Here is a 24502-nt window from a genome sequence, read left to right as displayed (position 1 = left end):
TAAAACTAAGCATTCAACTACCATATGACCCAATAATCGCATTCGTAGACGTTTATCCCAAAGAAATAAAAACGTGTGTCCACACAAAAAGGCATACACAAATGTCCATAGCAGTTTTCTGTGTAAAAGCCAAAGCTGGAAATAATCCAGATGTTCTCTGATGGGTAAATGGTTAAACAAACTGGCACATCTGCACCATGGAACACTACTCAGCAACAAAAAGGAACAGACTATTGATATATGGAACGACTTGGATGGCTTTTTTTTTCTTTTTTTGAGATGGAATTTCGCTCTTGTCACCCAGCCCGGCGTGCAATGGTGCGATCTCAGCTCACTACAATCTCTGCCTCCCGGGTTCAAGCGATTCCCTGCCTCAGCCCCCCAAGTGGCTGGGATTACAGATGCCCACCACCACGCCGGCTAATTTTTTGTATTTTTAGTAGAAATGAGGTTTCACCATGTTGGCCAGGCTGGTCTTGATGTTATATGGGAAAAGCCAGTCCCAAAACATTACATCCTGTATGATTCCATTTATATAGCCTTCTTGAAATGACAAAATTCTAGATATGGAGAACAGATTAGTGGTGTCCAGGAGCTGAGGAGAGTGGAGGGGTGGGGGCAGGGGTAGCAGGAGGGAGGAAGATCTTTGTGGTGATGGAACAGTCCTGTACCTGCATTGCTGTGGTGGGTCCACACATCTACAGGTGTGATAAAAAGGCAACAAACTGTACCCATCCGGCGAACTGTACCCATCCAGTCACATGTCACTTAAAAACAGGGATACATTCTGAGAAATGCCTCATTAGGCAATTTTGTCATGAAATCATCATAGAATGTATTACACAAATGTCGATGGTAGAGCCTGGCACACACCTAGGCTGTGTGGTACGGCCTATTGCTCCTAGGCTAGAAGCCTGTGCAGCGTGTTACTGTACTGAATAGTGTGGACAATCCTGTGTGCTCTCAGTCACCCTGTCCAGCCCTGAACACAGAGGCATTTGTGTATCTAAACATAGAAAAGGTAGTGTGTTATGCTATGATGTCACTAGGTAATAGGAATATTTTAGCTCCATTATAATCACATGGGACCACCATCGATTGTGAGGTTCATCGTTGACTGAAACGACATTGTTGTGTGGTGCATTACTACACATTGTACCAATGTCCATTTCCCGTTTTGAGATTCCACTACAATCACAACGAGGTGAAGAGTACACAGGACCTCTCTTGTACTATCTTTGCAACCTCCTGTTAATCTATAATTACTTCAAACTAAACAGTACACACACACACACACACACACAGTCACACAAAGCCCATGGGAGCATGGCAAGAGAAGGAATTGATACCATAAGAGTGCAAACAATCTCACGGGAAGCGGTGAGGGCTTCCATTTACAGTGTCTCCACTCTTAAAATGTCACTCATTGCCCACCCTCCTTCTGGCACCCCGGCACAATCCAGCAGCTCTGGTCTTCCCCCGCTTGATAGTTCCTTCCCCTCACACCTCAGCTGTGCTCTGAAGTAACATTCACATCCACCTGTCCCTTCCTACACTTCCTTCCCCTCTCTACTTTGGGTTGCCAAACCTACACCACCCCTCTGACCCCACTCCAATGCAACCAATCAGAGAAAGCCATCCTCCTGGCCAGGGGTGGGCATGTGACCCAACCAATCAGAGAAAGCCATCCTCCTGGCCAGGGGTGGGCATGTGACCCAAATCAGGCCAAGCGGAGTCCTTGTAGGGGGCTGCCATTTGACCCCTGCTGCTCCGGGTTCAGAGTTAGGCCTTCCACACGCATCTCCAGGGCCACCACTCCAGGGGAGCCACTCACGATGTGTTCTACATAACATTTGGCTCAGAGGGAATCTAAGCCTGAGTCCCAGAAGAGGAAACTTCAGGAAGGAAGGCATGCCAAAGCCAGGACTTCTGTGGGTGCAGACCAGCCAGGAAGAAGGGGGCCAGAGCCACGCAGATGGATACTACCCAGGCTCACCTGCCTCCCAGGGAGCCTGGTACCCTCAGCTGGGCCAGCTCCCAGCCCCATGGCTACTGGTAGCCAAGGAGCCCTCGCTGTGCTTCAAACAGCCTGGGGGTGTTACAGCACTCCACTCACATGGAAACCTTTCTGGGGTCCCCTGTCCCTCTCCTGCTGTGCAGGATTGAGGAGCCACTGGAGGAGGCCAGAGTCTCAGAGCACCAGGGCTGAGCGGGCACAGGGGATTCTTTTCACAGGGAGGTGGCCAAAGCTGAAGGGGCTGGAATAAGAATCTCCTGGGAGGCCAGACATGGGCATTCTCTCTTTCCTCCTTCTCCCCGTCTCCTCGCTTTTGTACCTCCTTTCCCTCTCTCTCCTCCCTCTCTCTTCATCTGCCCCTCACTCCCTCTTCTCCTCTTGCCTGCTTCTCCATCTCCCCCTCCAAGGCATGTCAGAACTAAGCAGAGCCAGCAAAGTGGTGTCTCTGTCCTCACCTGGTTACCCCCCACGCTGGCCCCCTAGCCCTGCTTTCCCCGGCTCTGTTCCTGGCTTCCAGCCCCGGCCACCCTGGGCAACCCAGACCAGCCAATACCAGGCTGTTTTGGAAAAGCGCAGGGAGGTGGCAGAATGTGCGGTCTGTGAGTGCCTTCCAAACTGGCGCCCCAATCCCTGGACAAACAGAGTCCATGTTTGCCTGTCCACAGTGGTCTGTGTTCTCCTTCCAGGCTGGGAGATCCCGCGGGTAGGCGACCGTGTCGGGGACGTCATTGACCCACTGGGCCCATGGGGGAGAGGCAAGGACAGCCTGGGTGATGACAGGGCCAGCCGCCTGCCCAGCTGGGCCCGCCTACCCTGAGCAGGGTGGTCAGGCCGAGGGCAGCCCAGGGACCATGCTTTCATTGCCTCTGCTGCCACACGGGACATTCCACCAGGAGGGATGGAATTTACTCTCTGGAAAACAACCGCCTTTCCTGGCGCGACTCCCTGCGGAAGCTGGGGCTTTTCACTGCTTCTCAGGACCCTGGGGGCCTCTGTCCGAGGGAGCCCCTTGGAGTGGGCATGTGCGGGTTGGGGCAGGCCACCAGTACTACCTTCTGCTTTTTGTGGCTTTAGGGAAGTCCCCCTGCCCCTTTCCCCACCCTGGGAAGAATGGAGGATTGGGGCAGCGTCACAGTGCGGAGGAGAGGTGAGGCAGAACGGATGCCAGAGCAGGTGAGCTGGGGTTAGGGTTGCTGAGCATTCTGCTCTGGTGACATTGCTCCGATGCTGGGTCCTTCTCTTCTGGTGGTCAGGCTCAGAGACCTAGGCAGAGCGAGGCCCTACACCCCAGGGTGTGCCTGGGCCAGGGTGCTCTGAACTGAGGTTGGGTCTGACTGACTGTATGGAAAAGAAACGCTGCAGCCGCAAAAAGGTTCTTCTCAGGTCAGCTCAGGGGTGGGCCTTCCCCCTCAGGCTGTGGGGATGGGACCCGGGCGGGGCAGAGGCTGGGGCCAGCCTGGTCACGCTGCAGCCTTTCCTGGTTCCCAGTGTGCAGCTCCAGGGGCCGAAGCTCTATCTCTCATTGTCCTCGCTCCCCACCCACAGCCCCTCAATCCCGGGAACTACCTGGGGTTTTCTCAGCACTGAAAGTCGTGCCCATCACGGGTCCTCGCCTCAGGCCTCTGTGACAGTCAGGCTGTGGATCTTTCCATGAAATGTGATCATCGGCAAAAGAGGACAGGGTTTCAGTCCTCAAATAGGCCTGGAGAATGCTGCAGCCTGTGATCACCCCATACTCTACTGCCTCTGAGGCTACACATCCCGGGGCTCAAGGTTCTGACAAGGCCTGCAGAAGGGGAGCCAGGATGACTGTGTTTAACACATTTCCCAAACTCATTTGATCGTGGAATCTATCTGATCCCACAACACCCATGAAACAGGCTTTGAGAAGTCCTGGCATGGGATGCGAGCCCAGACATCAGAAGAACTGAATTCTGCTCCCTAATTTGCCACGTGACTGTGAACATCAGTGTCCTCACTCAAGTTAACAAGACAGGCTCAGAGCTCTCGGTCCCCCTGTCCAGCCTCGAAACACCTCGCACAGCCAGCCACAGCCACACTCGGAGGTCCTCCCAGCTGCCCCTCCCCCAATAGGCTGACCGGTTCTCTCTCTCCCTCCCCAGGGAAACTCCTCCTCCCAGGACTCTGTCACAGACCTCTGTGCCTGCCTGCAAGGAATGGCAAACTGGCCTCACGGGACGGTTTTAGGGAAGAACTTCCTAACTGACAAGGTGGATGGGCGTTGCTGATGTGAACGCAGGTGGCCGGGGAGGACTCTTTCAGTAAGGCTGAGAAGGCAGAGAGCAGAGAGGCAACGGAGACGAGGGCGAGTCCCCACGGTTTATTATAGAAGCCTATAAAAGAGCCACATTGAGTATTTCCAAAATCACAAAATGCACAACATTCATTTTTTTAATATGCAACATGGAATATTATATACAGATTAAAACCACGACAGCAAAAACACTCACACGGTACCAGTTTCATACCAAAACAAAACACACAAGTGCTTTTTCAATATTAAAACGACTGTGATAAAAACATATTAATATTTTGAACCATGTTTACAATAGAGCAAAATTCATATTTTACTAAATAACAAATATTTAACAGCAAAAACTTTATACTAAATATCTATTTTGAATTATAACAAAAATAGTACTTATAATAGTTTATAAAGACAGACACAAAATTATAACATTTATGAAAAAAAAAGTTTGTGTATAAAATAATATTATAGCCATCTGGGCGGTGCCCAGAACACAAACGCCAGCGCCCAACATCGAAAGTGCTTCAATCTGCAAGCCCGTGGCAGGAAGAGTTTTGTGGGGTTTTGTCTTTTTAAGGTCAAGTTACAATAGTTAAGAATAAGTAAGAAACATCACCCATCTAACGCTAGCTGTATGAAACACATACGCACACGCACCGACACGGGCATATCACTAGAGAGCTGAAAGGAGGGACCAATTACAACACAGGGATCCTGTCAGCCAGCCAGAGCTTTCTTCAGCTCTCTTCTCATTGCCTTTGAGACCCAGCGGGGCAAATGATCCTTCTTTCCTCCCTCACAGGGACCCCCCTCAGCTTTTCCTTCTCTGCCCCCTACCAGGCTGGCCACCCCCAGGGAAGGCCCCTGAGACCTCCCAGCCCCATGCCCCCTGCCCCTCACCTGGACCAGACCCAGTGGGCTTGTCTGAAGTTCCACTTACTGCTCTCCTAGATACTCAGTCACAAACAATTGGTTCAGGGCCAGCTGGATCAGTTTAAAGGCAAATGAACCTTCCGGATACTGGTTTTGTGTTGCGGGGAGGGGATACAGGTTCGGGTGCACCACGTAGCTATGTTGCAAGCTTTGACAAGTCTTTACCCATTCTGGCCTGTTTTTCAGGATTGGGGATGATCAATTTTGCCAATAATGTCTGTTCCACACTGTTTTTTAGTAGTAGAAAAGTAGGAAATAAATGAAACATCTGAGACTCAGGGATTGGAGAGCAGTTTGTGCGGTGTGGGCCCGTTCCTATAGTCTATCGTCAGGGTGGCTGTGAGTGGGGTCAGGGTCGGTCTGTGGGGCTGCCTACGAGATCTGGTCGGAGGGAGCCGCTGAGGTGCTCACAGCAGCAATCGGGGACTGGCATGTCCTTCATTCTTCTGTGTTTTCGATTTTCTTGTAAAGGGGATTCATTGCTTTTACAACATCAAAAACCAATAGAGAAACACAGAAAGCAAGGAAAAATCTGAAAACAGACACAATTGCTTAGAGACTCACCAAAGGCCCCGAAACCTTCCCCAGGAGGCATCCCAAATTGCCAACACTCAAAACGCCAGTGGCAGGAGCTACTCCTCTTTCACCCAGTCATCCCGACTGGCCAGTTTTCAACCCAATCCCCCTGACAAACCGCACGTAGCCGCCTCTTCAGCTCTAGCTGCGGCAGCCTTCCCGCAGCTGTCCAGAGACCACACAGGGCCCTGGAGTCAGCTCCGAGGCAGAACTGCCACTGCGCTCACCTCCCCCACGCTTTCACCTCTTCCCCACCCCTGAGCTGGGCTAATCAGACAGTGGCTTAGAGGTGGAAGGGACTTCAAGGACACCTTTTTCAGGGCGGAGGGCAAAGGGGGAGAGTTAAGGAAGGGAAGACGGAGGCCCTGGCTCCCCGTCAGAAGAACCCGTATCCTTCCCCATACTCACGCCTGGAGTCAGGGGCACTGGGGTGAACAGGGGCCAAGCAGGAAATCGTGGCCGCCTCCAAATCTACCTGATCAGGGTTTTTGACAGGAGAGGGAGGAGGCAATGGGCCACATTCCATCTCCACCAGGGACAAGGCAGAGGCACTGGACTTCAGTCCAGGAGTGAGGCTCCGAGATTAAACCCAAATAATGCCTGGAGCCAGGGAAGGCTTTCGACCCTAGGCCCGGGGGCTGGGTTTGACCAGAGACCCCTTCCTCTTCACTCACAGAAGTCTCGCCAGGACAGCTGGAACACAGGCTAGGGCATGAAGAGGAGGAGATGTTCACTCCAGACCCCAGCATCCCCAAGATTCTCTATCAATGAATAAATATGGAGGCAGGTAGCGCATGAACCGTGGGCCTCAGGCCGGTGTGTGTAACATGGCCTGGTTCAGCAGGTGATGGGAAGGTGGGGGTGTCAGTGCACCTGCCCAGGGCCACCAGGGAGGATGCTGGGGAGACAGGGCCTGGGGCTCCTTTGCCCCAAGGTCAGAGGACAGAACAAGTAGCAGCAATAGGTAATTTCAAATGTCCAAACCGGTGAGTGAGGGTGGGAACGGAGGCACAGGGAAGGGCAATCTCCAGGTTGGAGGCAGCCCCCGCCCCACCAAGGTTGACTCCTGTTCTGCTACCCAGGATGCTCTTCCTGGGCAGACGCAGTGGGGGCGCAGGAGGAGACGCTGAAGAGTGCGCCAAAGGGGGCACCGCTCTTCCCGTCCCCCAGCCCCAGCTAAAAGGGTCCGAAAGGAACGGAGGGAAGGGAGCAGTTCAGAACATCACAAAAACACTGTAGCACGCGCTGACACCTAACACTGTCACGGGCATGCAGAGCCCCCGCCACACCCTTCCCAGGGGCTGAGCTGGTGGGAAATGGGGAGTGGCTGGAGGGAAGCTGGAGCCAGAAGGGTAGCCCCGCCCTAGGAATGGGGCCCACTGGCTTCGGGTAGGGTTTGCCAGGGATGGGGAGCAAGGGAGGGCAAGCATGGGGGCCACTCGCCCTCCCCATTCCGGCCCCCTCCCACACACAGGTTTCTACCTCCCACCACCGCCACCCCGCTGCCTGGGCTGGGCTGAGGCGGGTGGGCCTTGGGTTAGACCGTGGCGCTCAGCATGGCCTCCGTCTCCGGCAGGATCTTGTTCTGGTTGGAGTCCAGGCCAAAGAACTTGACGCTGAGGCCATCCACGGGGTGCAGGACGGGGACCAAGGTGATGCGGGGGAAGGTCCGCGTGGCCAGCTCAAAGCGGCTGGTGCTGGCCAGCTCCACTGCTAGCACCTTCAGGAACAGCTTGGCCAGGTGCTTGCCCAGGCAGGTCCGGACACCGCCGCCAAACGGGAGGTAATGGAAGCGGCCGTCCTTGTCCTCGCTCCGCGCCTGGCTGAAGCGATCGGGGTCGAACACATTCACGTCTTTGAACACGGGCGCTGTGTCGTGGGTGTCCCGGATGCTATACATGACACTCCAGCCTTTGGGGATCTGGAAACCCTGGAGCAAGATGGGGGCCGAGGAGCGGATGGTGAGAGCCAGAGGAGTCCATGGAGGGCCCAGGACTGCCCCCTCCCTGCTCAGCCCCAGATGTTCAAGACCTGCCTCTTCCTAGAGACACCCCACTGTGGCCCCCAAGGCCTGGCCAGCCTGCCCCACTCAGCATGTTAGTCCAAGCCCTTCTCTGTAGATGTGCACATGTGACTTCACATATGACACCCAACTTGGCTTCATCTGATGCATTTGGGGCGCACTTCTCCCATCAGACTGAAAGCTCCCTAAAAGCAAGCACTGTTTCCCCATCAAGACTGAAGTCCCTGAAATGGAGTCTGGTCCCCCGACCTGCCCCTATCCCGGTGCCCCCGCTCCCCCATCACCCCCGGCACCACAGGCCCAGCCTCACATCGAGCTCAAAGGTCTGCAGCACAGTGCGGTAGCCGCCGGAAATGGGCGTGAACAGGCGCATGACCTCCTTGATGACGCAGTCCAGGTAGCGCAGCCCACTGAGCATGTCCAGGCGCAGTGTGCCCTCGCAGGGGCAGCCACCACTGTGCAGGATGCCATGAGCCCGCAGCTCATCCCGCAGCTTCTCCAGCACAGTGGGGTGCTTCAGCAGCTGCATGATGAGTGAGGTGCTGGCGCTGGCCGTGGTGGCATAGGCCGCAAAGATCAGCTCCAAGGTCCCGTCCTGCAGGGCACAGAGGAGAGGCGTTGTTGGAGGTGTGGGTTCAGCCAGGCAGGGGCCGCCCCATTCAGTCAGTGGCCCGTGTGCCCAGGTCATCTGTGCTGGGCCCTGCCTGGTTCCTGCAGTGAATTCTGCTTCCTCTGAGCTTCATGTTGCCAGGGCATTAGTGTCACGATGGACACGGGGGTCACAGCCAGTCCCTGGCTGGGCAGAAGACACAACTGCTGTGACCGAGGGCAGAAGCACTGGCCTAGAGTCCCTTGGAGTGGAGCCACTTCTCACTCACTGCTGGGTTCCTGGGCCAGCCCCACAGGCCTGATATGCAGTGGGCTCACAGGAGAAAAAGAACAAATCCCAAGGAGCCAGGCCCTGCGCAGCAGGTGTGTGTATGTATGTGTGGGGGATGTGAGTCTAAACCCGGGCCTTCCCACTCCCAGTGCCAGCCCCTTCCTCCATCGCAGGAGGAGGACATTCAGTGGGTGATCAGGGGAGCCAGTGGGGTCTGGCAGGGAGCCTGGGGCCACTCCCCTGGAGACCTGGGATGAGGCTGAGGGGAGGTGACCGCCAGAGGACCTAAAGACCCCGCCAGGGCTTTCTGGGAAGCAGGACACCAGGGCCATGGGTTCCCCACAGAAAGGCCCCAGCGGGCTATCTCATAGCACACCCTGCATTTTACAAATGTGGACTCTGGGCCCAGAGAGGGCAATGAAGGGACCTGGGTCCATTACTGGCTATGGCAACATCCATCAATCACAAAGCTTCTTGTAGTGGGAAAGCCACTCCAGGTTTTCCTAGCTCCCCAGGAAAGAAGTTGGAGCTAGAATATGGGGAGGCAAAGATAGTGGGCAGGGGAGGCTACAGTGAGTGTCCATGGGCACCCAGCAGTGGAGCAGGCCTGCAGAGCCCAGGTGGGGATGGGCGAGTGAGCCCTCCTCGGGTGAAACATCCACCTAAAGCAGGGCAAGCAGGTCCTGCGTGGAGCACAGCCGGGATCCCCAGGGGCCCGGGGTGGGAGGGCAGGCAAAGTGCCAGCAACCTGAAAAGGCTGGGGGTGGGGAAGGATACTTCACATCCAAATCTCCCCTGCTCTTCCCCAAGGGCTGAGGCTGGTGAGAAGCAAGTGGTTTCCCCTTGTGGGCCTGCCTTTCCCTAGATGGCCTCCCAGGGATATTGGGACTAGGAAATGAACTGAGATCATTCCCAGGCCTGAGCTCCCTGCAGGCCATGGGGAGAGAAGGGAGGGTGCCCCACAGCATCCTGCACAGCAGGGGTGGGGACACAGACTTCACTTCCAGTTTCAAGGTCTCCAGCCACTGCTCAGAAAGCATGTGTGGGGCCAGACGACAGCGGGGAGAAAGGGCCGGGCACATTTCCACCCAGGGAAAGCTCAGAATGGAGCCTGGGTGCTGGTGCTGCCAGCAAGGGGTGCACGCCCACCCCACCTTCAGCTCCTGCATGGTCATCTCCTTCCCGTGCTCCTTGCTGCTCTCAATGAGGAGGTCCAGGGCGTCCGAGTAGTCCTTGCCCTGTGTGCACTGCAGCTTCTCCCGGATGGCCTTCTCCAGCCCCTTCTGCAGGATCTGCCGAGCCTGAATGCCCTGCAGAGGTGAGGGCTGTCACTCATATGGAAGGGCGGGCTGTCACTCATATGGAAGGGCAGGCTCCCATCCGAGCCTCGGGACCACCAGGGACGACTCCAGCCTCCTCCTACCCCATGCTGACACCTCTCCCCTTTGTCCATGTGCCCTGTGCCCAGGTGCCCATCTCAGGGGTCAGGTCAGCCACCCACCCCCAGAGAGGGGGCTCATGGATGCCCCTGCTCCTCTCCTCCCAGGCCCTGGGTGCTCACCCGCCGGTAGCCACTGAAGGGCAGGTCGACAGGCAGGGAGAAGACATTGTCCACAAACTGCTGGTAGACCTCAAAGAGGTGCCCAAGGTCCTCCTCAGGGATGCTGAAGCCCAGCAGCACCCGGATGGCCATGCGGAAGGTCAGCTTCTGCGCCTCCTGGTACACGTTGATGGCCTCGGGGTGGCTGCTCCAGGCACGCAGTGTGTCCTGGATCACCAGCTGGATCTTGGGCAGGTAACTCTCCAGGGCCTCATGGCTGAAGATCTTGGAGAAGACCTGGAAGGCAGAGAGGCAAGTGGGTGAGCCGATTGGCACAGCCCTCCCCTGGCCAGCCCCTCACTCTGCCTGAACAATGAATGTAACTGGAGAGAACTTCAGCTTGCACACAATAGCAAAGCCTTGGGAGCTGGGCAGGCCAGCTGCCAGCAAGTCTTCGGGGGATGTAGCTTGTGAGGGGTACAAGTTGGGGCTGAGCAGGGCCAGAGCAGGGAGGCTGCCCTTCCATTGCAGAAGTCCATTTCAGAATCCCAGGACACAGGACAGAAGTGCCTTGGAGAAGTGGAGCACAGTCGTTGGACTGTACAGGGAAGTAGGGGAAGGCCATCGAGGGAAAGCTACTTCACGGGGGACAGCAAGAGAGCCTGAGACTAGACCTCAAGCAGGACTTCCTGGGAACCAAAATTGTCATTACTTGCTGGAAAACACCTACTGGGTGCAGATTCTAGTAAGTTTATTAACAGCTGTGCCATGAAAAGGTCTTCAGTGTGGCCAGGTCCAAAAGCAGGGGGAGATGGGGGCAATGGCTTTCCACCCCCAAAGATCGTAAAGACAAACAGAAGCCCTGTGACTTCCCTGCATCTTCCAGGGCCACTGTAAGCAGCCAGTGAGTCCTGTTTCCACCTCCTTGTCTTCCGTCCTTCCAGCTGGCTGCGCAGCCCCCCTTGCCACCCTCCTCACCCAGGACTCCCCCGCACAGGTTTTCATGTGTGGAGGAGAGGGGAGCACGTTAGTTTATTTACCAAAAGCCTGTAGGTCTCGCTCATAAGCAGCAACCTCCATCCCGCCAGAGTTCAGATGAGAAGGGGGAGCACCCCTGCTACCAGCACCAAGCAAAGGCTGGGAGGGGAGGGACAGTGCAGAAGAGGGAGCCCCCCACCCCACCCCATGCAAACCACACACACGCGCCGCCCTCCCCTACTGCCCCCCCAAACACAACCACCGCACAAACTGTAAATGTGAGAATTTCCCCTGCCGTCAGCTCGGGGAGGAAAGGTAACATAGGTAACATTTTCCTGGCCTGGGCCCTGCATGGCTAATGGGAGGGCTGGTTTGCAGAAATAACAGTGCTGGCCCTTCAGTGGCCCAGCCAGGCGTTCACAATAGCACTTTCATTCCGAAATTCCCAGTGGAGGGAAGGAGGGAGGGCAGGAGGCCGGCGAGGGGCAGAGAGGCCTATACTGTTTGGGGCTGCTCCTGCTACAAAGCGACAGCTGAGAGGTAGAAGGATGATAGGAGGTCGCCTGGGTCAGCCCAAGCCCAGATGGGTCATTCACACCTTGCCCAGTTTTGGGGGTCCGAGGGAACTTCCAGGGGACTCTAACTACTACCTCCCTTCAGAGAGTGATGGATAAAGGCAATGCTTGTTTGCTTGAACCCCCAACCCTCATGTCCTTAGGATTCTAGGTTCAGCCCTTGGGCAAATGAAGGGTCTTGGAGGAATGAGAAGGGGCACTTCTCCTAGAGACCAGCGCTGGCCAATGAAGGGCCCTTACAGACATCAGAGAGCCACGGGGTGGGCAGAGAGCAGCACACAGGAGGGAAAAGTGCATCAAGAAACAAGACAGGGGCAGGAAAATCACTCTGCGGCTACCAGGCCTCCATGGCGGGACAGGGAGGCCAGAGGTGGGACAGGGAGGGCCAGAAAGGTCATACCTGGCCCAGAAACAGCCAGCCCAGGACGAACTAGGGGTTCTATCACGGAGAGTGCAGGGTAGGGGCTGGCCAGGGCCCCCAGCACATGGCAGACCTGGTCCTCCTGCCTCTCACCCGGTGCCCTGGAAGCCACGCCCACCAGGTCCAGCCAAAGTCAAAGCCGGTGGGCTCTATGATGCAGTGGGGTGACAGGAAAGGGGCTGAGTTGTAACTGTGCATCATCCAGCAACTTACAGTGTGATCATGGCCAAGTGGCTATCCGCTCCCCCAAGCCTCAGTTTCCCCATCTGTAAAACAGTGAGGTGGAACCAGGTGGCCTCCCTTCAATCCACTGAGCACCTAAATACCAGCACCCACCTGCCCCTAAGCAGATGCTATCCCTTCAACGCTGCCAGGAACTTGGCAATGCTCGAATCCCCTGGGGAGTGCCTTCCAGCCCCCACTCACACACCCCACGTGGGCTATAGTGGCCCAGGAGGGGCCATCCCAGGGTTTACAAAGGGGGAGCACGCAGGGCCCCCACCTCACCCACAGACAAGCCCTGCCCTGCCCTGCCCTGCCCCGTGGGTTCCGTTTCCTGCGCCCTCTAGCGATGGCTGGTTGAACTGCTCCTTCCCAGGCCTTGGGGGCCCTACAGGGCAGGCAGGGACAGTCTAGGAAGAGAGAAGGGCCCCGGGGGACCCGGGACTGAAAGAAGGACTCCAAGGGCAGGGGTCCACACCTGACCCCTGGGGGGAAGGGGTCCATGGGCAAGGCCAGGAGCTAGGATGAGCCGGAAAAGCCACTGCCACCCTGAACCTGCAGGCCCCTGGGGCTGGGGCTTCTAAAAGGAAAGTGAAGGCAGGACCAGGACACTGTCTTGGCCGGCATCTGACTTGCTGAGTGACAGCCAGCAGGCCACTGCCCCTCCTGGAGCTGTTTCCCCGCTGGGTTCATGAGAGGCCCGACTAGCCATTCTGAGGGCCTTTCTGCCAGGCCGTCCATGACGCTCCTCAGAGCCCACCGTGAGGTGGAGAAATCGCCCAAATGAGAAGGCCAGCAAAGGTGGGTAGAGGGCACACTGGCCCCAAGGGGCTGGGCTCAGAGGTCACCAGGTCCGTGTCCCTGCCTCTTGCCTAGCTGCTCCACAGACATAGGGGCCTCCCAGGCCCTGGGAAGCCTCCAGAGCCTCATCCCTGGGTCTGTGTGTGGGGTAACAACACAGGCACTTCCCGAAGCCGGGGCAGCTCTGAAACCACCACCCACCACAAAGGACGGGCGGAGGCAGAGATGCAGGCTGGGGCAGAGGGCAGCCAGGGTGGCGTCAGGGCGGGCTGGGTCTGAGGCCACCGCCTGCTGGGGTCAGGACTCGGGCACACTGGGAAGGTGCCAGGGAGCGGCTCCTTGTGAAGAGAGGAAGGGTTCCCGGCCCGGAGCTACTTCCCTGACACGGCTGCTTTGTTTCCTTCTGGGGCTTCCCTTGGAATTCCCAAAAGTCAGCCAAGAATGCTGGACAAAGGTCACTGGGAGCCAGCCCAGGCCCAGGCCAAGCCCTGCAGAGGGAGTGGCAGGTATGGACTCCCCACTAGGGCTGGTGCCAGGGGAGAGCAAGGGCACTGTCACTGGAGCCCAGGAGCGCATGTCTAGGTTTACCTGCTGCAGCCCCAGAGGCTCAGGGAGGAGGGAGGAGGGCACTCGCCTTAAGGGATGGCCTTGGGCAACTCCCCTGCCAAGCCCCCAAGGACACAATAGGCTCATGAGTCTACACCCTTGGTTCTCTCCCTCCCTCCAGAGTGGGAGCTGATCCCACAAGGGTCTAGGGGCACCGCCAGGGGCTCGTGAAGGCTCAGATTCCCTATCATTGTTTCTACAAACGCATTCTCCCCAACCAGGCCTCCTCACCCCTCCTGCCTCTCACCCCGTGCCCTGGGAGGGGAGTTGCTCTGTGAACCCCCATGGTACTGCGTGCTGCGCTTGCTCAGCCAGATAGCCTCTCCCTTCTCTGCTGGCAGGTGTGGACAGATGGACAAATGGATGGGCAGTAGGAGTGGGTAGAACCAGAGTGGGGACCCACTGCCCAGCCAGTGACTCAGACTGGGAGGAATGGAAGCGGCTGCCCAGGAGGGGTGGGGGCCTGGGCAGGCCACCCGGCCAAGCCACTGGAGCCTCGGCCTGCAGAGTGGAAAGAATAACAGAGGGCAGGCAGCCGCTGAGGCAGCCGTCCGCACAGGGGTGACGCCAAGGTGTGTACTTTATATTCAAGCAAGGGGGGTAAGAGAGGACGTCATCTTCCCAGCTGCCTGGCTGCCTCAGCTTCACCCTGGCCCAGTGGAAATGCCAGGCAGCTTCACCCAGAACTGGAAATGTCCAATCCGGGTGTGTGAGGCTGGGTACACTCAGCCCCTCTGGTTGCTAGGAGGCTGGCCCAGACCCCCAACAGGCTCCAGCAGTTGGAGCAAAGCGCCTGCCCGCGATTTGACTCCAGCTGTGATCATCTCACCTGGACACGTGCTCCCCACTGCCCTAACTCTTCCACACATACCTACAGCACAAGGTGGGCAAGGCAGGGAGGGGCGGGCAGCACTTGGCAGACACCTGCCAAGCCACAGTATCTGAGATTTTCCCGGCCACTCTTACCTCTACTGCTTCCAGCCACCACGAACCCGCCTTAGAAAGCTGTGGATGGGGAGAGGCCCTCCCAAGGTCACAGTCCAGAGCGTGGCTGGCCACATCCACCAGAGGCCCTGAACTCCCTGCCTCCTACCAGTCCAGACTCCATAGTGCTGCCATCTGCCAGCCCTGGTGGGCTCTGAATTTATCAAAGGGTCCTGAAGGGGATCGTCCTCTACTGTGAAGTCCACTCTGAGGGTGAGCCCAGCTGTCCCCGCCACTCTGGTGTGGTCCCGGCATATCTCAGGGTCCTGCAGCTGCTTCCTTTTAGGCTTAGGGAACCCAGGACAGATACAGCAGCCAGCATGGGGGGCCCAGGGCCAGGGCAGACCCCACCGAGCCTTCCCACTCCCTGCCAAGGCCACCTTCATCTTCCAAGGCTGGGAGAGTGAGCAAACACATCAACACCACAGCCTTGGACCCCTCCCTGCCTTGGGAGAAGGACACAGAAAGGAGGGACAGAGGGAAGGGCTGGCCCCTGCATCCAGGCCACCCACCCTCCCGCTGCCTGGCACAAGGGCATGCAGAGGGAGGTGCCCACTCCCAGGCACCCTGGCAGCTGACCGTGGGCTCCCTCCCCCACTGACCTTCAGATAGATCCGCTCCTGCTACCCGCCCCCCTCAGCAGCCCCTGTGCCCACCCGCTGGTGCTACAGTAACTTTTGGGTGAAGGACTTGTATTGGCAGAACAAAGGCATTGTGCCTATGCCAAGGGGCTGGGGCAGAGCTCCCAGCAGCAGAGCTGCCTGGCTGTGCCACTGGCCTTCCATCCAACGCAGGTTGGACCTTCTGCCCTGAGCTGAGCCTAGTGGACATGACTGTGTAGCCAGAGACTGTGCTTTGGTCCAAAGGCCTCCTAGAGCCAGGTGTGGGCTAGCCTTCCCCAGGACCCCACAACCATGGGTCCTCCTGGCACCATCCTCCTGCTGAGGCACCTCCTGGCTTCTCCATCTCAACACAGACCCCAGGAGCACAAGGTTTCCAAGATGGGGCCAAAGGTCAGGGATGGTGGGTGGACAGGCAGGGTTTCTTGACCTCTACCTCCAAAGTCTAGTCCCCAACCTTGGCTTCAGGCCCAGAAGGTCCTGTAGGCAGGGGTCTGGGTAGAAGGGGCAAGACTACCACTCCTGAGGTCTCCCCAGTCCAAGGCTAAGTCCCTCCCTTGAAATACTCTCCAGGTTCCCTGAGGGTATCTCCAGGCCACTGTCTGGGGTGCCCTGAAGCTGCTGGCCTCTTGTTGCATTGAGGTCCAGTCCTATCTCCAAAGGAAAAGAGGAGAGACCCAATCCTGGTGGGTAGAGCTGGGCACCAGAAGCTTCTAGAACGATTCTCTAGCTCCTTCTCCATGTTTTGGACAACTGTCTCACCCCCACCTTCCTAACCAGACTCCATCTGCCCTTCTACAGCAATACTCCAGTCTCTCTACACACAAAGAGGGATGGGGTCCCTCCCCCATCCATCAGATACACCCCAGGGCCTGGGCAGGGGAAGGGTAACCCAGGAGGAGGGAGGGAGTCTGAGGCCCTGGCTGCAAGGACACAGGCCTGGCTTCCAGAGATGATTCTGTTAGACTGGGCAAGACTTTCTGGACTTTTTCCCTGGCAACCCCACCCCTGCTGGCCCAAGACCACCAGGGCAGCCAGGGCAAACACCTGGAGTGCAGTGATGGCAGTGGCAAGCCCCCTCCAACACATCTGGTCAGACCTCCCAGAGGCGGGGTGGGCCACCAGCCCCAATGGAAACAGTGACGCTCCAGTTCCCCACCAGCCAGGCCCCAGCACACCTGGGCCCCACTTCCTGCACGTACCTCCTAACCATGCCAGTCCTAGCCCAGCAGCCCACACTGCAGCCAGGCTTCTAACTGCAGCATGGACCGGATAAAGAGGTGTGCATGGCACACAGCAGCCCCCACCTTGGCCACAGTGAGTCCACCAGGCCTTAGGTTCAGCAGATGAGCCATTCTCTCCAGGACCAACATGGATATTTAGAAACAGTGGCCCTGAGTGCTCTCCCAGCCTCCAGCTAGATTCTACCTACCTAGCCCCGGGACTTTCATGGAGTTCAGTAAACTGAAATCATCAGTTAGGGAGATTTGGGGGGAAGGATCCTTTCATCTGGCTGACTACCCATTTCTCATTTGACCCTCCCCACCAACATGCCCCACGTGGCAAGCATAAAACTGCTACACACAAAGAGGGGGCCCTGCATTTGGCTCTCAGGCCTCTGGCAGGATGAACCAGCTTCTGGTGACTCCCCACCCATCCCCAGGGAGCTAAAAGACCGGCTGTTATGAATAGGGAGCCATCGAGCCTCAGCCAAGGCTCTCAGTTTCTGCCCCAACCCCAACCCCAGCCCCCCCCTTCACCCCGCATTCCTGAGGCGGGTCATCTGCACCCTCCCTTCCTTCTCCCTCCCCTCTAAATGGACAACGTAGGCCAAAAAACCTTGGGGCTTTCCAGGCAAGCCCTTCCCAGCCAACACCTGGAGGCCCCAGGCCAAGTCAGGCCCAGGATGGGTGGAACCCCAAGACAACGCCCTCACCCCAAAGCCCTCTGCACCCCAGGGTCTCACACTCTGGTCCTGGCCACACCTCCTTCCTCCTAGCACTCACTGTCCACCCCAGCTTCCAGCAGCCCCAGGCATGCGGGACAGAAGAGGACTCTCCTCCGGGGCCCGGAGACTATTCCCATGGACGCTGCAGTCCGGTGTTGCAGGCTCTCCCCGAAATTTTCTTTGTCTCCTAACCTGGTTCAAGTCTCATTCAACTGCTCTATGCCTCAGTGGCCCCTTCCATGAAAGGGGACAATAATACCCCTCTGGCCATCTCTTTTGGAGCTGAGTCTCCGCTCTCCTCGCTCTTTGGAATGGGTGTCTGGTGGAGTCGCAAAGGCTGAGGGAAAAATAACTGCCCAACAACTTTGAAAAGCCGAGGCTTCATTCCGAAGCCTCCAGCCCCTCCCAGCCACTCCCCAGAACCCCTCTCCCGCCGCCCCCAGGCTGTGGTAACTGCTTCCAGCTAGGAGTGGGGCAGATGGAAGAGAGGACTTTGGGAGCCACTTTCCAGTTCCTGAAATACATGCTGTATAAGGGAACGGGGGTGGGGGCAGGGATGCAACCCAGTCTCCTCGGTTTGACCGCTCCTTCTTTTGTCTGCCGTTAAGAATTACCCTTCACAGGCTGTTCAGAGAACGTCAAGTGCTACAGGATGCGTCGGCTAGTAGAGCGCTCCCCACCTTCGCCAAGACCACAGCATATGCGGCCCCTGACGGAGGGAGTCCGCCTCCCCACCTCCCCGGTCTGCCACCGCTCCGGGACGGGAGGCTGCCTCTCCTTTTCCTTAGGTTTCAAACCTGGGTGAGTCCTCTGACCCAATGGAAAAAAATGGAGTGGGGGCGGTCGCGCAGCCTCTCTCCCGGCGGCTTAGGGCCCGCCCGCTGGCTCCGCTTTCGGGTTACTGCAGCTCAAACAGCACGTGCCGCCCGCGCTGGGAGCCTAGTGCAACCGCGAGGGGCGGGGGCCTGCCCGTGAGCGCCTCCTCCGCGCCTCCTCCAGTCGCTCGGGAAATCCAAGGGATAAACACCCACTTTCCCTTCCTCTTTCGGGGGGGTGGGTGCGCTTTGATCCCCGCTCGTGCCTCGCATGCTCTCCCCCCGCCCGCTCTCCCCCCTCCCGCCCTTCCCCCACGGCCCAGGCCCGTGCGCTCCGCTGCCCAAGGCTCGCCGCACCTCTCTCTGACCAGGCCCCGCCACCGCAGCCCACAAGCTGTCCCCAACCTCCACGCGCAGCCGCCTGACCGCGCCTCCCTTCAAGCAGCCTGTGGTGGGAAGGACAGCTTTGATTTTAGAATGATCGATCTCCAGTCCTCGGAATTCCCTGGGAAACGTGGCGAAAAGGCGAACGCCGGCCAACTGTCCCGCCCCCTTCTTTTTCCAGCTCTGTGGAGCAAGGCAAGGACAGGCTTTGGATACCCCAGATCCCGCACGCTCAAGCTCTTCCAAGCCACCGTTAGGGGTGCCCATGGCGCAGTCGGCCAGCAGGATAAGGGACCAAGAGGAGGCCGGAGCGGGCCCTGGATCCGGACTCGAGGCCTTGTCGGCCGGGAACTGCGGAGTCTTCAACCATGGTGTGCAAAGGGGGGCACAGATTCGGTAGGGGACATTCCCCGGGCTCCAGGAACTCCTTGCCCCGAGGTGGGGGAGGGAGTGCGCGGAAGAAAAGGGGCAGAGTTCTTACCTTGCGCTTGTTGCGGTGGATGTCGCCAATGGAATTGGACACCGTGTTGGGGCCCAGCAACATGCGGGTGCTGCGAGGCCACTCGGTGCTCACGAGGTGGTGCTCGCCCATGAGGATCTTGCGCACGTTCTCCGCGCCGGTCACGCGTATCAGCGGCCGCCCTAACAAATGCGTCTTGAACACGTTGCCATACTTCTCCCTCCGCGACGACTGGAAGCCAGAACCCTGCGGGAGCCACACCGGGGTCTCTCTCAGGGTGCACTTCTGAAGAGGGCCCGCGAGGGAGGGGCGATGGACCCCAACCCGGGGTGCAGTCACCTGCCCCCTCTCCCCACCAAACACACTCACACAGACAAGCACGCAGGTTTTATTTTTCATAGCGTGCACAAGAACTGGGAAGTAGGGCCTAGAGGATAATAAATAATGCAAGGAGGCGGAGGTCCAGGGGCACCCCCAGGAGGCTGTTTTTTAGTAATGACTTTCGAGAGGAAAGAGGTATCCCGGACAGCTGGACCCGAAGCGGGAGTCTCCGCCCCCACCCCCACCCCCCCACCCCGCGCTCGGGAGCCTCTCGGAATAAATATTTCCAGGCTCCGGGCCACGGGCTGGCGAGACCCCGCGGGGTGGCCGCAGGCCAAAGATTATTTATAGCGGTAAGCGGTCGGTGCCCGGAGGCAGCAACTACAGACGGGGGTTGGCGTTTCCTCCGCTCTCCGGTGTGGCCCGCACAGGGACCCGGCGGCCCTCGGAGAACTCTGCAGGGCGGGGTCACGGGCCCAGAGCCGCGATTTTCCTAATGCATTTTGCCCTGGAAATAACGGAGACGGACTTTGGTTGCCGCCCTGGAGTTTGGAACCCGAGCGCGGGGCGGGGCGGGACCGGGCAGGGCGACCCGCGCAGGTAACCAGATCCCCGGTGGTGGCGGCGCAAGCCGAGGATGGCGGGGCCGGGGCCCGGCCGGGCTCTCGAAACGGCTGGCGGAGCCGGCCCGGCGCGGGTACCGGAAACCGTGGAGACCTCAGAGGGGCGGGGGCAGGGGCGTCCCGCTCACCTTTGACGTCGGCACTAGTTACCCCACCCCACGTTAACCCTTCTCCTGCCGGGGCAGCACCGGGCGAAAAGGGGAGGGGCGCCACCTGTCTAGCCTGCCAGCCCACTAGCGTACCGACTCGGGCTCCAGATCTAACCGGTCCTGCACCCCCGAGGGGACAACTCAGTCCCCCTATCCCGGGTTGGTCCCCCTCCTCACTTTCCTTTTTTCCACAGAAGACTACTTCCAGCTAAATATGCACACACCCCGGTACAGCCGAAAAGTGACTCTGCAGAACCTGGAGCCCTAATCACTTTTCCACATGCGCCTCCGGCCCGGCGCGCGACGGGGAACGAGCCGGGAGCGCCCGCGCAGCCAGGAGGGGGGCTGGGCCGCTGTCCCCCTCCCAGGCTGGAAGACGGGGATAATTCCCCTCGTCGTGCAGCCCTTCTAGACGGCGTCTACCCCTTTAAGAAAAATCTAGGCGGAGGTGGGGTGCGACAGAAGGGGTGGTGAGGCGAGGGTTTCCCTCCCTCCGTCTGCTATACCCGTCTCCCTCGCTCCGTCTCACTCTCCGTCTTTCCTCTCCTTCTTTTGCTCTGTTTTTCTTTTCTTTCAACACAAAAGTTGGGTTGTGAATTTTCCGAGGTCGCCGCCGCCTCGCCCCCACCCCCCCGCCTCTGATCTGCCTAACTATAATTAAAGTGCGTTTTTTGTGGCATTAATAAAGAGTTATTTGTCCGCCGTTTCCACGGTCTTCACAAAGAGGACTTTCATAGGGGCGGCCGCTCGGGCCGCGAGTCCAATTTATACAAAAATGTTGTATTTTTAGCCCTGGGCTCTGTTTAGATGGCGCTCGGTGGAAACGGAGAGCCCTTGGAGGTCCCCCCGTAAAATCTGATAAATGACTCTGAAAAAATAACGCTGGGATTCAGAGGGTTCTCATTAACCCCTTAGGCGCTCCTGTACACGTACCCCCTATTTCCCTCCCTACCTCCAGATCTAGGGCCCCGGGTTGGAGGGATGGGGAGGCTTAGGTTTCCTCCTCCCTAACTTCTGTGCAGGTTGGACGCTGACCCCCAGGGGCTCTTGTGGGATTCGGAGAAAAGGTCATGGGGACCCGAGGGGGTGCCAGAGAGAGGTCAGGAAACGAAGTGGGGGTGGGTGGTGACAGACCGTGGATTCAGCAGACTGGCTCTAAAAGGCGGGAGCCGTTGCCCAAGTTATTTTATTTCCTAAATTCGCGGCCCAAAGCCTAGAGCACCGCTGCAGTTGACACTTTAAGTGTGGTGGCGAGGGAAAGGCTCTGGGGATTTCCTTGCGGGGGGTGGGGGGGTGATACTTCCGTTGGTTGAAAGGACCCTCACCTCATTGCACGAACAACCCCAAAAAGAGATGGGCCGAATCCGGGACGTGGAAAGACCACAGGGCAGAGGAACTTCGAACCCCCTCCCCGCCCCCGCTCCGCTGTCACTCGTCCCGGGGCAGGGTGAGTGTGTGTGTGCGCGAGCGCGCGAGCGCGCGGATTGCACGCGTCTGTTAATTTCAAGCCAAGCTTTCGCACCTGTAAACCCACAGGTCGCAGCGCTCACCTTTCGCTTCACCTCTCTAGTGCGGGGATTGTCAGTTTCAGGACATCCCTGCTTCCCCTAACAGAACAAACACGCGTACACACAAATACACCTCCCGCAGTTACTGCAGAGGCGCTCCGCTCCCCAACCCCAAGAAGAAAACCGGTGTGTATCACATTGCAAAAGCGATTGTCTAGCACTTGATGAGGTTAACTCCAGGTTAATCTCCCCATTACCTACCTGGGTCTGGTCCCTGACGCGCCTCACCCCCATTATCACCAGCAGAGTGGGGTTGTGCGGCATCTAACAAGCACACACGCACTCTGTCTCTATGGATCCCACACTCACCTCTCCCAAGTTTCCCTCTCCTGCCAAACTGTCCCCACCCAATAAGTAAATAGACCCTTTTCCCCGAAAGCCTAGAGCCCTGGCTTCTCATTTTTACTTGGGTTACCTTCTTCCTCTTCCACCACAAAACAGACACACTCGCGCGGACCGCGGACCAAGGCCACTGTACCTGGCGCTGCCGACGGCGCCGCAGGAACACAGTTTTAAATCGGCAATTCAAGCTGCCACCAGCTCCCTCCTCTCCCGACTCAATTTTCGGCTCCCAGCGACACAGCCAACCCCAGAAAGCCGAGGGCGACTGGGGCTTCGAGCACCGAGGGGAGGCGAAAGCGGCTCAGGACCGGACGCTCCTCCCGGGATCGCGCCGCGCTGGGCGCCCCCGGGGCGCTCCACGCCCTCCTGCCAAGCCAGCCACGACCCAGGCAAGTCCATCTTGGGAGCCCCCTCAGGTCCGGGAACCCCTCTTACCAGCCCCCTGAACCTGCGCAGCGGGCGCCAGTGGTCCCGGAACCGCGCTGCGGGTGGGCTGGGGAAGCCCGAGCTGCAGCGGCAGAGAAGAGGGAAGGGGCGGGGCGGGGACCAGTGCCTTCAGGCTCCCGGCGCCCCCTGGCCGGCCCGCCGCTCCGTCCGCCCCGCTCTCGCAGCTAGCGGACCCCGGAGTGCAGCGGAGCGAGCGCGCCCTTACCTGCAGCAGCCAGTGGCCGGTCTCTCCGATGAGCGGGAAGCCCATGGATCCCTTGGGGATGGGCAGCTTGCAGCTCTTGTCGCGAGTGGCGGCCCAGCGCAGCTGCCACAGCTGCTGCGACACGGCCAGCAGCAGCGTCACGGACACCAGGCACGCGGCGAGGGTGGCCAGCGCCGACACCAGATCCAAGCCCTCAAAGAGCATGTTGGCGGCCGCTCGGGGGATTGGCTGTGCCGGCCGCGGCGGGGGAGGGGAGGGCCCGACGGGAGGGGACCGGAGCGGCGGGGGAGGGGAGGCTGAGGCCGGGGGTCCTGGCACCTCCAGCCGAAACAGAGAAGGAGGAGGAAGGGGCCAAGGGAAGAGGAGTGGAGGCTGCGAGGGGAGCGGAGAGAGGGAGGAAAAAAATTGCCTAAAAGAAGAGAGGAAACACGAGGCGACTGGGGTGCAACTTTGTTTGTTTGTTTGTTTGTTTGTTCCTTTATAGCGGGCTTAGGGGCTGCTCAAGGGGTGGTGAGATGAAGCCGTGAGTCAAGCTGGTGGGTTTGCTCTCCCCGCTACCATCACACTCGGAAAACTTTGGAAAACTTTGTCCAGAGGGAGCCTCTCTCTCGTAAGCCCCTTCCCCTGCTCGGAAAAAAAGAAGGGGGCAGAGAGCTAGCGGAGAGAAAGTGCGGTCGATTTGTCAAAAGTATTGCAGTATGGCCCCAAAATTCCTAGGTGAAAAAAAGAAAAAAAAGAAGAAAAAATCCTGAATCCAAAAATTCCAACGAACCCAGAAACTTTGGGGGCGAGGGAGAAAGCTCCCTGGCTGAGGCGAGTGGAGAGGCCGGAGCCCAAACGTCCCTGGGCTGCCCCGGGCGGCGCGCTCGAGCCCCAGAGCCGCGCGGCACCCCCGAGGCAGGAGCGGCGGGCGCGGCGGGCGAGGCGGCGAGGCGGGCGCTGCGGCCCGAGCGCGGGTGCGGAGTCGGCGGGCCGCGGCCGGGACGGGACGCAGCCGGCGACAGAGCCCCGGGCGGGCGATGGGGCGGCGGCGGCGGCGGCGGCGGCGGCAGCGGGCGGGAGGGGTGAGGCGGGGTGGGGTTAGGGGAGGAGGTGGAAAACCCGAGCTGGGCTATTGTATCAATTAAGAAAAGGCAGTCCGTCCCGGGACGCGGTCTCTCGGCTCTGGAGTTGCTGCTGGGGGAAGAAAGGGGGAAAAAAGAAAGGAAGGCAAAGGGAATGAAAGAGGGGGAAAAGCAGGAGGCAGGATTTCAGGGCTGGTGGTTTTAAAAGCTTCTCTCAATGTGAATTTGAGTCCAAAGCGAGGCGATGCGTGTGTTTATATAGAGGCGGGAGGCTGCGCCGTGGGCGCCCCGCCAGCACCCCCCCTCCCGCACCCGCGCGCTCACAAAGCCGGAGGCGTGGTGAGAGGCCGGGCCCGCGGCCGGAGCTGGAGAGCGCAGCACGGCCTCCCGCCCCGCCCCGGCCGCCCGCCGCCCGCAGCCCGCCCGGGACCCACTTGTAGCCGCCGCAGGATCAAACTCAGTTCACCTCTCGCCTCCTCTTCTTTCTCGCCGGCGTCTCGCTGAGCCCAGCGCCTACAGACGGACGAGATGAGACACACGCGCGCGCACCTACGCGCACACACACACACAACACACACACGCGCACACACACAACACACACACACACCACACACACCTCCGCACACACACGGTGCGCACTCGCTTAGTGCCTGCTTGGCTTCCAGGCTCCTTCCCTTCCTCTTTTCCTCCTTCCCAGGTCAGCCGTCCCCTCCTCCAGCTCCGAGCAGTCC

General features: G+C 58.7%; 1 protein-coding gene across 3 annotated transcripts; it reads right to left on the bottom strand.

The window, feature by feature from the left end:
• Positions 1–4343: 4343 nt before the first annotated feature.
• Positions 4344–24048, bottom strand: LOC129026320 (cytochrome P450 26B1). Of its 3 annotated transcripts, none has more exons than XM_054473686.2 (6): positions 22708–24048; positions 19074–19298; positions 10260–10535; positions 9853–10008; positions 8129–8413; positions 4344–7725 (listed from the first exon to the last, which is right to left on the bottom strand). In XM_054473686.2, the coding sequence occupies exons 1-6, from the start codon at positions 22909–22911 to the stop codon at positions 7333–7335; spliced, it is 1539 nt and encodes a 512-aa protein (XP_054329661.1). In that variant the 5' UTR covers positions 22912–24048; the 3' UTR covers positions 4344–7332. The 3 variants fall into 3 exon arrangements, with proteins under 3 accessions (XP_054329661.1, XP_054329663.1, XP_054329662.1); XM_054473688.2 differs by lacking the exon at positions 22708–24048 and adding an exon at positions 22192–22348; XM_054473687.2 differs by lacking the exon at positions 22708–24048 and adding an exon at positions 19422–19552.
• Between the last annotated feature and the right edge of the window lie 454 nt (positions 24049–24502).

Source organism: Pongo pygmaeus, chromosome 12 (genome assembly GCF_028885625.2).
Source record: "Pongo pygmaeus isolate AG05252 chromosome 12, NHGRI_mPonPyg2-v2.0_pri, whole genome shotgun sequence".
In the NCBI taxonomy this organism is placed as follows: Eukaryota; Metazoa; Chordata; class Mammalia; order Primates; family Hominidae; genus Pongo; species Pongo pygmaeus.
The sequence above is the reverse complement of the archived record's forward strand: the minus strand, read 5'-3'. Positions and strand labels throughout refer to the sequence as shown.